The following is a 17,688-nucleotide window of genomic DNA, read 5'->3' as shown; positions in this document are numbered from 1 at the left end:
AGACCATGTATAAGACAGAATTTAAGTAGTGTTGCCTGGATATTTTCTGTTTGCCTTTTGAGATCTTCCCTTCTCCACAGCGATCTGTGACCCAGCAGCTTCCCTTACCCTGTAGCTGCTGGTAAGTCACATACCAAGGGGAAGTGGATGGGAGGGAGCCCACTCTTGGTGAAGGCAATAAGGGAGTGCGCTGTTGGTAGTGAATTTTTGTGTGTGTGTGGGGTGGTATTTTTTTTTTATTGGGATATATTTGCTTTACAATGCTGTGTTAGTTTCTGCTGTACAGTGAAGTGAATCAGCTATATGTATACATATATCCTCTCTTTTTCGGATTTCCTTCCCATTTAGGTCACCACAGAGCATTGAGTAGAGTTCCCTGTGCTATATAGCAGGTTCTCATTAGGATGAACTGGGAGATTGGGGCTGGCATATATACACTAATATGTGTAAGGTAGTGAATTTTTTTAAATAATAAAAAAAAAAGCTGCTTTTTTTTTCTTTTTTTCATATATATTTTTTTAAATTTTTATTTTTTGGGGGGTACACCAAGTTCAATCATCTGTTTTTATACACATATCCCCGTATTCCCTCCCTCCCTCGACTCCCCCCCCCCACCCTCTCTCGAGTCCCCCCCACCCTCCCCGTCCCAGTCCTCTAAGGCATCTTCCATCCTCGAGTTGGACTCCTTTTGTTATACAACTTCCCACTGTCTATCTATTTTACAGTTGGTACTGTATATATGTCTGTGCTACTCTCTCGCTTCGTCTCAGCTTCCCCTTCACCCCCAGCCCCCTCCCAAACCTCGAGTTCTCCAGTCCATTCTCTGCATCTGCGTCCTTGTTCTTGTCACTGAGTTCATCAGTACCATTTTTAGATTCCGTATATGTGAGTTAGCATACAATATTTGTCTTTCTCTTTCTGACTTACTTTACTCTGTATGACACACTCTAGGTCTATCCACCTCATGACATATAGCTCCATCTCATCCCTTTTTATAGCTGAGTAATATTCCATTGTATATATATGCCACATCTTCTTTATTCATTCATCTGTTGATGGGCATTTCGGTTGCTTCCATGTCCTGGCTATTGTAAATAGTGCTGCAATAAACATTATGGTACATGTTTCTTTTGGGATTATGGTTTTCTTTGGGTATATGCCCAGAAGTGGGATTACTGGATCATATGGCAGTTCTATTTGCAGTTTTTTAAGGAACCTCCAAATTGTTTTGCATAGTGGCTGTACCAACTTACATTCCCACCAACAGTGCAGGAGAGTTCCCTTTTCTCCACACCCTCTCCAACATTGCTTTTGTTTTCACCATCACACACTGGCAATTCTAAACAATGTCAGTGATAAAATAGTCCTCCCATCAGGTCAGATTGTTCCTAACTTCACTCTTACTTGGTTGAGTTTGGCTAACAGGATGTACTTTTAGGGGATTGGAAGGCAGGAGGAGACTGAAATATTTATTCCCCTGGCTCTCCCTTTGCTGAGTTGCAGTGGACTGGCTGAATCCTCCTATTGAAGGTCTCCACTCCTGCTAACTGGCTCTCTCCTATGGCAATAACTACTTTCTCTATAACTTGTTCCCCTTTCCCTTGCTTCTTCAGGCCTGTGAGTTGTAACGGCGACCCACTGTTGCTATACCTCAGGTGCTTCAGCATCTCTTCTGTTTTCCTTAGCCCTGCTCACGTTTTGGTAAGTAGTCCCTTTATTAAAAACCTTCCTCAATTGCCCCACTGTTTTTAGCTAGACTGTGATATGTAACTGGTAATAAAAGTAAAGTCAGGAAATTAACCCCCCAAATGGGATTCTGAGATTGGTTTGCTCATTATCTAGGAATGCTCAGATAACGTCGTTGCTGTGGATAAATGGACACTAGTAATCTGTGGTAGGCAGTGGCATTATGATTTTTCAAATTAGCACTGGCCATGACATTAGATTAAGTGCTGCTGGAGGGCAAAGTACCATGTAGCCTTGGTGTGTGTTCACTATGGTGAACATAGTGATTATAAAGACTGTATGATCAAAGGGCTGTCTTTGAGTGATCTAGAGAGAATACAGAGAAAGGGACAAAATAAAGGTCTTGCATGCTCACCTTAGAACATAATGAAAAATCAGAAAATCCCCATGGCAGCCTGAAGGGGTCCTTCATCTCCTATAGCCCAAGGCAGGTGTGGCTGAGGACCCAAACCACTGCAAGGTTTTTATAGTGTGCAAACAAATACACCTTCAACTAACCAGATCTCTTATGCTAAATAAGCACAGGGTGGAGAAAGAGTAGAACTCCAAGACAAGGGATGGGGATATTTGAGCAGACAAGGGCAAGACTAAGAAATATGAACCTCCAATCCCTTTTAGTTTTCCTTCTTGTGCAGAAAGCCCACCTGCTCAAGCATCTGGGAGCACCATTAATAGTCTGATGGATTGGCAATTTGAAGCCTTGACTCAACTGTGGCCTGCAGTTAATGAGGCTGAATGCTGTAACTTCCCTAGTATACTTCATAGGAGGGGGTCCAAAGACTCAGGAAGATAGAAATTGGAGACAGATTTATCACATGCAATCTGATCAACTACCCTCTTAACCATGGCCTCTGGAAAAGATCAAAGAACACTCTTTACCAAGGTGTTAAGAAAGGTCATAAGAATAAGGTTCCCTTATTTAGATAGGAATATTGGACTCTGAGAGGTAGAATCTAGGTGACAGTACTTTGCTATCAGAGAAAAGGTAGAAGCAATGATCACAATAAGCCACCGGATGTTTTGACCTGCAGAGATCTGTGCTGATGGTCAGTTGATCAAAGATCCATAGAAATTAAGTATACCATATGCCAATATATTGATATATAGGTAGAAAAATTCTAGGTGTGATGGTCATAATCCTAATTCAAGTCACTGTACTTGGGATTCATGGCCTCTCACTCAGCTCCTAGACCAGAATCCCTTGATTGAGGGGGAGGCAGGTTCTCTTTGAGGAAGATCCCTGCAATGTGGCCATAATTGTACAAAGTGACTCCTGCCCTAAGCCTTCTGCAGAGGGACATGTGGTCATTTACCAGGTGACTGAACACTGGGGAAAGAGAAACTCTCAGCCATTCTTGGGGAGGCTGTTAGATATTGGATTTGAACTGATAATAAACTCTGGAAATCCAAAATATCATCATGGCACTCTGGTCAGAATGTAAGTTTATAAAAGCCAAGTGATAAATAGTGATGAATGCAGATTTGGCTCATTTTTTTTTTCTAAGTGGGCCCAGTAGAACGCTGAGCCCAGTTTTTGTTTTTGTAATTTTTCTCCAATCTCAGAGAACAGTAACAATTCCTAACTCATAAAGTAAAGGCTATTATGGTAGGAAGGGAAGACACATGTGGAAGCCCCTGAAACTCTCTCTTCCTGCCCCCTTCCCCACAGCAGTATACCTAAGGTAACACCACATCCCTGCAGAAAACTGCATATTAACTACCACATCCCTGTGGAAAATTGTATACACTACGGCCAAAAGGATGCAAAACCAGTGATCTTATCGTATTCCACATCCATTTTACTCACCTGTTTGGCGCAAACAGCAGATAACTCTGACTTAAACTTACAAACTTAATTGTGTGATGATGCCAATCACAGTTGCAGTTTCTGATAGAGTGTCTTTACTAAACATTATAGCCATTAGCAAACAGCAGTTACTGACCTAGGAAAAATACTTTCTATCAACACTCCTATCAGTAAAGATAATCAGAAGCAGTTTGCTTGCCTTCAAAAGGCAGAGAGGGCTGTATCCCTTCAATGCCTTATTTAGTGCTATGTCAGCTCAGTTTTCCTCTGTGTCATAAAATAGACCAGAGGGATATGTTTATAGTCTTGACATCTCACAAAATATCATGCAGGTCCATTCAACTGAGGACATTATGCTAACTGGACCTGGTGAGTGGAAGAGAACGAGCGCCCTAAAGATATGCCAAAGGATAGGATTAAAAAGTCCACAGGACTGCTAAATGGAAGAAGTTCCTAGGGGTAGTGGCTTGGGGGCATATCAGGATATCCTCTCTAACGCAGACAAGCTGTTGCATCTTGCACTGCTCATCGCTCTGGACTTTGGAGTCAACCTATACCACCTTTGGGTATGCTGCTACAACCTATTTACTCACTTACTGGGTAGCCTGTAAAGTTGCTAGGTTTTTATTGCGGTAAAATATATATAACATAAATTAACCATTTTAACCATTTTTAGATGTGTAGTTCAGGGGCATCAAGTACATTCACACTGTTGTGCAACCATCACCCGTCTCCAGAACTTTTTATGTTCCAAAAATGAAACTCTGTACCCATTAAACAATAACTTCTCCACTTCCTCCTCCTCCCAGTCCCTGGCAACCTCCATTCTATTTTCTGTCTATGAATTTGACCACTCTAGGTACCTCATGTAAGTGGAATCATATAATGTCTGCACTTTTGTGTCTGGCTTAGTTCACTTAGCATAATGTCTTCAAGGTTTATCCATGTGATAGCATGTGTCAGAATTTCCTTCCTTTCTAAGACTGAATAATATTTCATTGTATGTATATGCCACACTTGGTTTATCTATTTCACTGCTGAGACCATGTGGGTTGTTTCCACCTACTGGTTACTGTGAATAATGTTGTTATGAACATTGGGAAAATTTCTGTTCAAGTTTCTGTTTTCAATTCTTTTGGGTATATACCCAGGAGGGGGATTTCTGGATCATATGGTAATTCTATATTTAACTTTTCAGGACCTGCCATACTGTTTTCCACAGTGGCTGCATCATTTTACATTCCCAATAGCAATGCACAAGGGTGCCAATTTCTTCACACACTTACCAATGCTTGTAATTTTCTTTCCTTTTTTCTTTTTCTTTTTTTTTGTTTGTTTGTTTGTTTTTTTTTTTTTGATAATAGCCATCCTAGTGGTTGTAAAGTGGTATCTGATTGTTGTTTTGATTTGCATTTTCCTAATGATTAGTGATGTTAGGCACCTTTCCATGTGATTATTGGTCATTTGTATATCTTCTTTGGAGAAATTCAAGTCCTTTGCCAACTTGCTAGTTTTGGGTGGGCCTGGAGAAAAAGGCTCTGCAGCAGATTCGGGATGCTATGTAAACTACCTTGCTGTTTGGACCTATGGCTGAGCAGATCCAATAATATCAGAAGGGCCTGTGGTTGGCAGAGACGCTATATGGACCCTCTGATAACCCCCATAAGAGAATCATAGCTTATATCCATAAGGGTTTGGAGATAAGCCATGCCTTCTCTGTCAAATGTAATTTTCCATTTGGAAAGCAGTTCTGGGATTGCTCTGGTTGAAACTGAATAACTGACCCTGAGACATTAAATGATATGTCCTGAACTGACCATTATGATCTGAGTGATATTTGATCCACTAAATCATAAAATTGGCTGTGCACAGCAGCATTCACTCCTAAATGGAAATGGTGTATATTGAGACTGGGCCCTAGCAGGTTCAGAAAGCACAAACAAAATATGCAAGCAGGCAATGGAGACTTCCATGATACTTGTTCTACTGCTTTACCACTGCTCTTTCAGCCTTCTTAGAGAACTCCCTTTACCAGTTAATAGGGGAGGAAAAAGTTCAGGCCTGATTTATGGATAGAGATGCACTGAATGTCAACATGAGCTAGAAGTGGATTGCTGTTGCGTTAAAGCCTGAAAGTTATCAGTGTAGGAGACTCTTCCCAGTGGGCAGAACTTCAGGCAACCCATATATCCCTGTGTGGTTGTTTGCAACCAAAGAGCCCTGTTGATATACTCTAGAGTTCTAACTGGGTTTTGCAATAGCACTGAGTGTGCAAATGGCCTCAGTATTCGGCTTTAAGACCTCTTCGTTTCTGTTTATTCTATGTAGAACCAGTGATCTGATTTCTTGAATGAGCCTCCACCCACACAGCCAATAAAAAGTGTGGCAGATTCTGGAATACAACTTAGCACAGAATTAAAATGAAATCAGTATCTTATCTGCATTGATTTCTGCATTGGCTTTCTCTTAGCCATTATATTACTGTCCTTCAAATATTACCCCCATTGAAGAAGGATGCAGAGTTGTTAGAAAATGTCTGTTTTCTTTCTAGAAACTAGCAGCAGATAACAATCACTTGCCACATGGTTGTTTTCATGCAAGAGAAAATGGTTCATATTTTTGTAGTCCAAGTCAATATTTTCACTTCATTTTCCAATTTTCGATTCTTTCCAGTGGGACCTTCGGATGTCACATATTGCCATAAAGAAGCTGTTTGTCACAATGAAGTATTAAGTGACCTGATGTAAAAAGTAATGGATGACTCTTGACCTGTCACTAGTGTCTGATGAATATCTTATATGCTGAATATCTGAAATTCTTGCTAAACATATACATGTAGGATCCTGATTTGTATTATCTATGTCTGGAATAAGTACGTGGATTAGTAGTATTTTAGGCAGATGCCAAATGAGTTCCTCTTCCTAGTAATTAAATAAATCTATTTGCTATTATTAGGATTTACAATTCAGTTTTTAGCCTTATAGACTACTGAGCACATCCACATACATACCACCTCCATAATTAAACTTGTGTTCATAGCAAGAAATATGACATATTTTGAAATGTAGTTTTCCTTGTTTCAGCTCTCAAAATCTTATTCAAAGCAGTGAGGTAAGATTTATCGTAACATTTGCCAGTAAAACTTAAATACAGACTCTCAGACCAACTCAATTGTTTTATTGTTGTATTTCAAAAATCCACAACCTCATTTTAAGACTATTACATGGTGAGCCTAAAATGCAGCATCTACATGAAGGTCCAGGGCATGAGCTCCCTTAAAGACTGAGATCTCAAATGGAAGTCCTCTTCTAACCAGACTGATGTTAATAGCATACGTTTATAAAATATATATTTTAATTAAAAGCACCAGCCTGGCTGTCAAAATTTTCTAAGCCTTAACCTGATGCTCTGATGTCCAGATATACTGTCTCCAAAACAAATAGAAACCATGCTAAGCCTCCTTAAAAATATTCACCTTTCCAGATAGAATCTGGCTAGATATTTATTTCTGAAATAATTAAATTGGCTGGGTCATAATTTGACAGATTTTTTTTTCAACAAATGAGATAATTCATTAAAGTGAAAGAAGAATATTAATTTGGGCTTAGGTTTTGGTACAGTCCCATGGCACATGTGCATAAACAACTAGGATTGATTTATTTAAGAAGAGAAAAACAGGTCAAGAGATAACCATATCCAAACAGTGGAAATGCTAAAGGATAAATTTTACTGGATTTACCGGATTACTGAAATATGCGATTAATTATTCTCGTATTTCAAGTGGAAACACAACATGGGATAACAATAACTATCTGGATTATGATGACCTTATGATGACATGAAGGAAAGACGGAAAATGGCTAAATGAAGACAAAAATATAATTTTAAAATTTACGATCAAATACATTAGAAATTTGCATAAAAATAAGAATCTATATAATTGCTCATTGCATCACCACTAGATGAACATAGAGTACATATTCACACAATTTTTGTAAAATAGTGAGGCTATAAAAGTAAAGGGAAAATGATTCTGGCAGAACTTTCCTTAAATTATTGCCAAGCCCGAAATGTTCCAAAGGTGGCTTAAGACATTTGAGGAACTCAAAACACAGTTAGGTTGTGTAGCCCTTAAAATTCTACTTCTTTATGGGTTCTGTTTACCAGCTTTTATATGTAAAAATGATATAAATTATTAATAATATGGGTTATTAGATATAAAACATCCAACAGAATGTATTCATTGACATTCCTTGGAAAGCATAAACAAAATTCCAAAGTAACTATTAAAGAAATGATTGGCTTAATCTGAGCCAATGTCAAATCTAAGAAAGACAGCCAAAATATCTATGGTCTTGGTAAAGAGACACTTATGCATAAGAAATAAACAGCAAAGAATATTCAGTCTACTCACAGGAAGTCCCTGCTTTCCTGGTAGCCCAGCTTTTCCAGGGTTTCCTGAGATGCCTTCTGCTCCAGGGTATCCTTGCATGCCTTTTGGCCCAGTTAGGCCTGGAAGTCCCTTAGTAATTAAAAATTACTTGGATTATAGAGAGATGCTACACAGATGTTTGAATGACAAATACTTTTAAACTTATTGGGGGGTGGGAGGTTATATTTTTAATACCCTGTCCCAGGATAAATTTTCCTGTTTCCTAGGTTCCTTAATAATTTACTATTTGGATACAACAGATCAGGTAACTGTTCCCTAAACTGAAATGCCAAGCTAATCAGCAACTTATTGTGTAACCTTTTCCACTTTAGTGTTTCCTGGTATTTCTCATGGTGCCAGCCCGTGCTTTATACAGCTGTGGAGAAAAGATTAGCAATGTGCACCTGTCAGTTTAGGATACAGGCTGACATTCACCATCTCTGAAACTCTGTATTGTATTCTCTTCCCAAGAAATAAATTACAGGTTTTTTAGTTGCTACTTTGAATTAGATACTTATAGGACTGAGTTAAGGTCTGAACATTTTGTTTCTACTCTTGGGCAACTGGATTTAATCTGTAGGGAATCTCTGATCTCAGTGTGCTCATAATTTATGTTCACTTTACGTTTTTGAAACAACAGAGGCCACCCAAATCAGGCCATTGGCTAGAAGAGACCAGCAGGAAGTCTTTGCTAATAAGCTAGTCAACACATATTTGCTTGGCCAAAGAGGAAACGGATGGCTAAGGTAAAATTAATCTTTGTTCTGTGATGAAAAGATTTAAAGCTTTTTGTTCTGAGACTTTCTGTTCTAACTCCCAGGAAAATAAGAGGCCGAGTTCTTCAATTAACAGCCAGCTCATGTCTTTTTAATCACGCTTGAAAATCTCTGACCTTTGTCACCATTCATTTAGTCATGACTTCAAGTTCCCTGTTTTTCAGTGGTTCACCATCAAAGAGTAGTAGCATGAATTTACAGAGAGGTCTCCATACACCAGAAAATAATATCCTTCAATTGCAGCAACTTCCATTTCAACACCAAGCTTGGTTTTGAGCTAATGGTCATATTTTATTCCCTCTGTGTTCCAGCATGGGTTTAAACATTTTTTTGAAGACTATCTGATTTATCCAACACTTGTCATAATTGGCCCCAAACTCTTCTGCTTGCTAAAGTTGCCAATTCTATTTAGAAAAACAGTAAAGATGAAAAAGACCTTTTACTTACAGGAATCCCAGGTTTCCCAGAAGGACCAGGAGCTCCTTTTTTGCCCTTAAGACCCTAAAAATATGAAGCACAGTTGTCAATTGATTGTAGTGAATTTAATTAAACTGAAGGCATAGAAAAGAACTCTGAGACCTGGAGGCTACAGCAAGTCCTGCCATTAACTAGTTGTTCATCATTGGGATTGCCTTTTAACGTTCCTGAGAGTCATTTTCTTCATCTGTAAATGAAAGAATTTGACCATATAATCTCTGAATTTCCACTTGACTCCAAATTCTATGATTTAAGAATTTAAATGATATTTCTAAAAAAGAACTAAATATTATTTAAATAAAGGTCCCCATTTCCAGGCAAGGCCTTTGTGTCCCTACTGAAACTGGTTAAGTACTTATTGAATTAATTCAGTAAACATTTATTGACTATTAGGTATCAGGGACTCTGTTATGTGCTGGAGATGCAAAATCAAAGCTCCTATTCACACGGCACTTACAGTGTAGTGAGAGATATGAACTAATAACCTAAAATGTGCTTATCTGGAAGCACAAAGAAGAACATACTTGTGAATCAAAGAAAAGATATTTATTTCCCACAGAATTGCTCGTTTTTCCATGTGTGAGATTTTTTAAATCATAATTGATTCAGCAGTAACAGTATGCCAGGATGGTTAGAACTTTGCCCTCGCAAATCATGCCATTATTCTGATGATATCCTAAAATTATTTTAAGAAGAGAAATGTGGAAAAGAGTGACCTAGTTCACAAATAAGAAAAAGAAGCATATTGCCATTACCAGACACACTTCTCAGAAGTCATCAAAAGTTCTCAGAAACAGGATAATTCCACCAAAACGAGATGTTAAGTTATTCCAATCTGAAGATAGTTGTGCTAAAGATTCAATTTGACAACAATAACAAAATAAACAATTTCAGAAGATGTTACATCTTCTGAAAATGAGCTTCAGCGTTTTGAGAAGAAATAGCATATGCAGTCACAGAGAAAAAGGGCATTTTCTATAAGAGATAAAAATCCAGTTTTGTTAGAATTTGATGATAGGCAGCTCTATGGATCAAGAGTTCTACCTCCAAGTTCAAAACTATTTTACTTGCTTTAAAAAGTCACTAATGTAAATTCTTTCTAGGGGTAAGGAAACCAGAAAATGGGATAGGTGGTGAACTGGGTTTAGTTGAAATAAATGCAATTTCTGGAATATATGATCCCTAAAATAAAAATGCACCTTTTAGAACATAATAAAGAAGTGAAATAGGCAAATAAAGACTATTTTAAATATTGAAAACAATTCTGCTTTCAGTTGTCTTGAAGAGCACTAATTAAATAGTATATGAATAGTGATAATATTCAAATATGTTAACCAGTATATTTTTCCCTTCACAGTATTTCTTTTTATGTAAAATGATAGATCTGTTTTAGACTTTTGATTTTCAAAATTGACTTTTTTTTTAGCTTATGAATTTGAAAATAGTCCTCTGAAACTCACGGTGGGATGATAGTTTGAAAAGAATATATTTTTTAAATATAAAAGCCTGATTTTTAGTTATTAAAAGTCTATTGCTGAGCATAAAAACAAACAAGGTAATAAAGGATTCAAATCATAGAATTTATGCCACAAAGAACATATTTAGAAGAATTATAATAATGTAAGAGAAAGTTTTTCCTACCTAAGAGGATATAAAAAAAATCTTCAAGTTTCAGAAAGATAAAAAGAGAAGCAAAACTGTTAAGACACTGATGTGTATCTCTGAGAAGAGACCTTGACACCACTCTGCCCTCAAGTCCTGGGGTGGGTAGAAACAATAATATTTGCAGAGGATACAAAATGAATACACAGAAATCTCTTGCATTCCTATACACTAACAATGAAAGATCAGAAAGAGAGATTAAGGAAACAATCCCATTTATCATTGCATCAAAAAGAATAAAATGTCTAGGAATAAACCTAACTAAGTAGGCAAAAGATCTGTACTAAGAACTATAAGATACTGATGAAAGAAATTAAAGACGACACAAATAGATGGAGAGATATATCATTTTCTTGAATTGCAAGAGTCAATATTGTGAAAATGACTACACTACCCAAAGCGATCTACAGATTAATGCAATATCTATCAAATTACCAAGGGCATTTTTGACAGAACTAGAACAAAAAATTTTACACATTGTATGGAAACAATAGTGAAAGCAATCTTGAGAAAGAAGAACGGAGCTGGAGGAATCAGGCTCCCTGACTTCAGACTATACTACAAAGCTACAGTAATCAAAACAGTATAGTACTGGCACAAAAACAGAAATATGTCAATGGAACAGGATAGAAAGCCTGGAGATAAACCTGTGCACCTATGGCCACCTAATCTATGACAAAGGAGGCAAAAATATACAATGGAGAAAAGGCAGTTTCTTCAATAAGTGGTGCTGGGAAAACTGGACAACTACATGTAAAAGAATGAAATTAAAACACTTCCTAATATCATAGCAAAATAAACTCAAAATGGATTAAAATCCTAAATGTAAGGCCGAATACTATTAAACTCTTAGAGGAAAATATAGGAAAAACACTCTTTGACATAAATCACAAGATCTTTTTCGATCCACCACCTAGAGTAATGAAAATAAAAACAAAAATAAACAAATGGGACCTACTTAAACTTAAAAGCTTCTGCACAGCAAAGGAAACCATAAACAAATAAAAAGACAACCCTCAGAATGAGAGAAAATATTTGCAAACGAAGCAACTGACAAGGGATTAATTTCCAAAATACACAAGCAGCTCATGCAGCTCAATATCAAAATAACAAAAAAGCCAATTTAAAAATGGGCAGAAGACCCAAATAGACAGTTCCCCAAAGAAACCATACAGATGGCCAAAAAGCACATGCAAATATACTTAACATTACTTATTATTAGAGAAGTGCAAATCAAAACTGCAATGAAGTATCACCTCACAGCAGTCAGAATGCCCATCATCAAAAATTCTATAAACAATAAATGCTGGAGAGGGTGTGGAGAAAAGGGAATCCTCCTACACTGTTGGTGGAAATATAAATTGGTATAGTCAATATGGAAAACAGTATGGAGGTTCCTGAAAAAACTAAAAATAGTAATACCATATGACTCAGCAATCCCACTCCTAGGCACATATCTGGACAAAATCATAATTTGAAAGCATGCATGCACCATGATGTTCATTGCATCACTATTTACAATAGCCAGGATGTGGAAGCAACCTAAATGTCCATCGACAGAGGAATGGATAAAGAAGAATTGGTACACATACACAATGGAATATTCCTCAGCCATAAAAAGGAATGAAATGACATTTGCAGAGACGTAGATGGACCTAGAGACTGTAATACAGAGTGAAGTAAGTAAGAAAGAGAAAAACAAATATATAATATTGCTTATATGTGGAATCTAGAAAAATGGTAGAGATGAACTTATTTGCAAAGCAGAAACAGAGTCACAAATATAGAGAATAAACAGCTGAGTTGAGAAAATAGCTGTACAAGCCAACAGGGATCAAAGAACTTCTGCCAGGAGGTCCAAGGTAGATGCCAACATGGTGGGATGATGGCAGATGGGGGGCAAAAGGGATGATGTACATTTCAGTTGATACTAGTATGAAAAGATGATGGCTTTTCCCCTTCCCTACTGTTGCCACCCAGAATGTAACTGCAAGCTTGAAAAGAGAATGAGTGGGAGAAACTCTAAATCGAATGCAGGATATTTGAGTGCATGGAGTTAGAGGCAATCAATTGACTAGATTTCCATCAGTTAAGTTTCTACCACCAGGCAAGATGGGCACTCAGGACAGAAGTTAAGTTCCATTACAAAGACGATAAAGTTATACTTTTAGTATACTTGAGTTTATGGCTTAAGGTTCAGATATGCCATACACGTATGTGGGTGTTTTATTTCAAACATTCAAACAACAAAATAAAAACAAAGAGATTCTCATAGTGTCACAAATAAATTACATTTTGGGGTGATCATTGTGTTGGGGATTATTTCAGAACAGTTAACTACTGTGCTCTAAAACCTAAATACATGTATGTATAACTAGAACATTATTAATACTTGGATGGGCACCAAGAAGCAGCTTCCAACAGAATAACACTAAAGGAAAGTTATGACTATGAAAATTATTTTTAATGTATATTTTGCTACTTGTAATGGTACAATTGTGGCAAAATCTACCTACTGAATACAAAAAGTGTAGGCTTCCCTGGTGGCGCAGTGGCTAAGAATCTGCCTGCCAATGCAAGGAACACGGGTTTAAGCCCTGGGCTGGGAAAATCCCACATGTCGCGAAGCAACTAAGCCCATGCACCACAACTACTGAGCCTGTGGTCTAGAGCCCGAGAGCCATAACTATTAAACCCATGTGCCACAACTACTGAAGCCTCTGCACCTAGAGCCTGTGCTCCACAACAAGAGAAGCCACTGCAATAAGAAGCCCACACACCACAATGAAGAGTAGCCCCTGCTCAGCGCAACTAGAGAAAGCTCACGCACAGCAACGAAGACCCAACGCAGCCAATAAATAAATAAATAAATAAACAAACATAAAAAAAAAGTGTATAATAAAATAACAAAACAGTCTTTGCTGTTTTTAGATGTTCAATTCAGGAAAGATTTCCTTATGACAATTACTGTCAACATAACTAAAAGGAAGTAGGCCAGTTAGAGAAACCATAGACTTGCAGTGGAGGTTTAAAATACATAAAGACCAACAAAGTGTAGAATATTGGGACTTTTTTGAATTTGTGCATTAAAAAAAGTCTTGAAGTTGGAATTGCTGGGTAGTCTTGGAATTAAATTAAGAGCCAAACATTATTAAATATTAATTGTACACAGAGGTGGTCTGTTCAGTAGGAAATTAAAGACTGCGCCAAAGACAAAGAAAGTATGTTGTCATATAAGCTGTTAGTAGATGATTAATTGAGTTGGTATCATAAAAAAGAAAAAAAAAGTCACTTTCCACCAATGCCCAGAATTCAAATATAATAAAGCTAGAAGCATTCTATGCTATTTTCAAAGTTAACTTACTCATATTATTTTATTTAAATATAAGTACCTCATAAATCAACAGACTTTCCTGTTCTCATAGTAGGAAAGGCAAATGAATTTCATATGTATTCTTTAGAGTATATGTAAAATTGTGCTTTCTCTTTTGTCTGGCTAGCCTTGACAAATAGAATGGCCCACTTGAAATGAGATCCATTTAAAACAGCTTTCCATTCGTTGGGATTGTACCACTTCACAGTCTACAAGAGAAGGTAATCTAATTCTTTCGATAAGAGAAAATTTTAAATGTGCCATTATAGTGCAAGCACTCGTTTGTTTTTTACTTAAATGAAGCTGAAGGACAGTCATCTCAATACTTTGCTAATTCTAACTTTGTTAGAGATGGTAGCTTTAAAATACAAACACAGATTTAGAGAGTTAAGTCTTTTTTTTAACCAAGAAATTTCTATTCACTAAAATCTGGAATTTTGTTTTGGGAGGAAAATAAGATTCTGGCTTGAGTCTCCATATTTGAAAGCCATTATGGGATAGTTCACTACATTTGCATTATAAAAGTCTCTGAAAAAACGTAGTGGTTTGCAATTGGTTTTGACTTGACTTGCTCCAACTTTTTCTTTATAGTTGTCCATAGTTTCATGTCTGACAGACCAATAAGTGAATTAGTTGGTTAAGTAAAATTAATATTTTACTTAATTTACTAAGGGCATCAAAGTAACAGAAGGCTTTTGTAAAATAATGGGAGTCAGGAAATAAGGTTTCTAGTGTTGGTTCTGTTGTTGACTAGTTCTGTGATCTTAATCCCTTTGGGACCTAAATTTCTTCATCTGAAAAATGAGAGGGTTGTCCAAATGATTTTAAAGGGCTATTTCCAAATCTAAAAAACAAATTTAAAGCTTTGCAAAAACAAGATGATGGCAATTCCACAGGATCCACCTAGCCATTCAAGTCCCTAGTGAGTAACACACAGTCAGTGATTTTTCTTGTAGCAATCATTACTCTCTGAAATTCTAAGAGACTTTTTAATGTAACCTCGGACTGTACACCAGCATTGCCCAAAGTGGGAAAAGAACTAATTCTGGTGCATTATACAGAATTTAAACCATGGCTCCTCAGGACCTTTCAGCTCCAATACCCAGGGAGAGATGACCATATAGGCTGGAGCTGTAGTTGTCTAGTAAGAACATTGGATTTTCTTTGGCATAATTTTAACAGATATTAAGAAACATCAAAAATTTTTTTCTTCCTGAGAGATGTCAAAAGGAAAAAGAAAATATTTAGAATATGAAAGTACTAAGTATAAAGAATTAGAAATTTTAGGATCAAACCTTGGGAGACCATTTGCATCCTTAGGCACTTAATGCAAATATAAGGAAGTCACATGAAAGTAGTAGCAGTGTTCTAGGTTCACGGCTTTTTCCACTACTTTTCCCAATTTGGGTATTAAAAGTTCTAAGTGAATGAGACAGCTGTATTCTTTCTCTGCATTTTTGTTTTTTAATTAAGGCTTGCCTTCGATGGGATATTTTTATTTATTAGTTCTTATTTATTAAGGATCTTGACAAGAAGTTACTAGGTAGATGCCAAGACTATTTAAAATGCTGCTATATGAGTAAAAATCTATGTAATATCTGATTCAACACAATTTTACTACTTACTCCCACAAATGGGAAACACAAGTATGGGTGAAGGCAACTTTACAAATCAGGAGAAACATGGTCTCAAATTCAATACTTTTTATCAATCCCCACCTAATTTATTATTAAAATACAGTACATTTTCTTAAGAATATAATTTTAAATCAGCAGCAGGTGAAGTCAGAATGCCATGAAAAGCAGGGCAGCAATGAAGTGATGGTACAAATTACAAATCCAGTTATTACATAAGGTTGAGGCACCATCTATTGGTATATAGGGAAACAGATGGCTAAATTCAACAACTGAACAGATTTTTAGTTCGCCTGATAACAAATAATTGACATGCACTATAGAAAAAAATCTTTTAAACCAATTGTGAGTCTGTGTCATATAGTTAAACTATTTCTACCCCTACATTACTATAGCAACTAAATAGGTATGATTGCTAAAATTTTGCTCTGCAATGCTGGTCTTAAGGCTTGTCGGTAATTCTGCCCGAAACCCCAAGGAAGAACAATTAGTTTGGGACAACTCTAGGTAATTTTCTCAAAGCCAGGGTAGTCTTCTGGTAAAGGGAACTTTGGATGGCAGTCAAAACACATGAATCAATCAATAATGATATTTTGATTAATAATGATTAATCAATGATAATGTTAATAATTACTAACAAACATCTTGTTTCGAGGCCTGTGGTGATTTTTGCACTGAATGGATGATCATTTAAGTTACAACGAACAGCAGCTCCCTGTGCCTCTCTGCTTTCTCAAGCCAGCAATAAGTTTCAGGTTGTCATAAATGATTTCAACTTACTTCAGATCCTCTCTCTCCTTTTAGTCCTTGTTCACCCTGGTCACCTGGCTCACCCTTTAACAGGAACCAAAACAGAAATCACATATAAAGCAGAGACCAAATAAGATATGTTAACATTAATGTTTTTAAATAGCAGAATTACAAAGAATGCTTTCAAAACATACTGGGGGCCCTTGTTGTCCAGTAGCACCTCTTGGTCCTGGTATACCCACATGACCCTATGAATAAAAAAGTTTATATTATTAGAATATAGACATGTGACTTAGAGAATAGAGTAGTATCACTTAAAGCGGTAGCAAAATGTTGCAAAATTCAATTTAAATACTACAGAGATTATGATTCTCTCTTGGAAATATACAGAACATAATAACCACTGGATATAATGAGGACTGAGAAAGAGTGTAGAGTTTTGTTTTTTCCACATAGGTTAATAACAGGTTGAATGGTGGCCCACCCAAAGATGTCTACGCCCTAATCCTCAGAACCTGTGAATGTGATCTTATTTGGGAAGAGGGTCTTTGCAGATGTCATTAAGTTAAGGATCTTAGAAGGAGATTATCCTGGATTATCCATGTGCACCCCAAATCCACTGACAAATGTCCCTGTAAAGGATACTCGGTGGGGGGGGATACAAACAAAGGAGAAGGCCGTGTGAAGACAAAGGCAGAGGTTGGAGTGATGCAGCCACAAGGGATGTTGTCACAGCCACCAAAAGCTGGAAGAAGCAAGAAAGGATTCTTCTCTAGAGGCTATGGTGGGAGCACAGTCCTGCTGATATCTTGCTTTTAGATTTCTGACCTCCCAGACTGTGAGAGAATAAATTTCTGTTGTTTTAAGCCACCTGGTCTGTGGTAATTTGTTATGGCAGGCTCAGGAAACTAATAGAGTAAATAATGAATGAATAAAGAGTTTGAGAACAAATTTCTTTTTTCAACCTTTTCCCAGTGTACTCTGATCTCTGTTTTTAAAAACTAAGGTCACAGCCATTTAGACAGTAGATT

The 17,688-nt window shown here is 37.0% G+C and overlaps 1 protein-coding gene across 1 annotated transcript in view; it reads right to left on the bottom strand.

Moving 5' to 3' along the window:
- COL24A1 (collagen type XXIV alpha 1 chain) overlaps positions 1-17,688 on the bottom strand; it is a 346,898-nt gene that overhangs the window by 59,427 nt on the left and 269,783 nt on the right. The window contains exons 45-48 of the mRNA XM_057714246.1: positions 16,852-16,905; positions 16,688-16,741; positions 9,209-9,262; positions 7,968-8,075 (exon numbers count right to left, since the gene is read on the bottom strand). Of these exons, the coding sequence (XP_057570229.1) occupies positions 7,968-8,075; positions 9,209-9,262; positions 16,688-16,741; positions 16,852-16,905 (270 nt within the window). The remainder of the gene's footprint in view (positions 1-7,967; positions 8,076-9,208; positions 9,263-16,687; positions 16,742-16,851; positions 16,906-17,688) is intronic.

This window comes from Hippopotamus amphibius, chromosome 1, assembly GCF_030028045.1.
Source record: "Hippopotamus amphibius kiboko isolate mHipAmp2 chromosome 1, mHipAmp2.hap2, whole genome shotgun sequence".
NCBI lineage: Eukaryota > Metazoa > Chordata > Mammalia > Artiodactyla > Hippopotamidae > Hippopotamus > Hippopotamus amphibius.
Note: the sequence above shows the minus strand (reverse complement) of the source record. Positions and strands in the feature narration are given on the sequence as shown.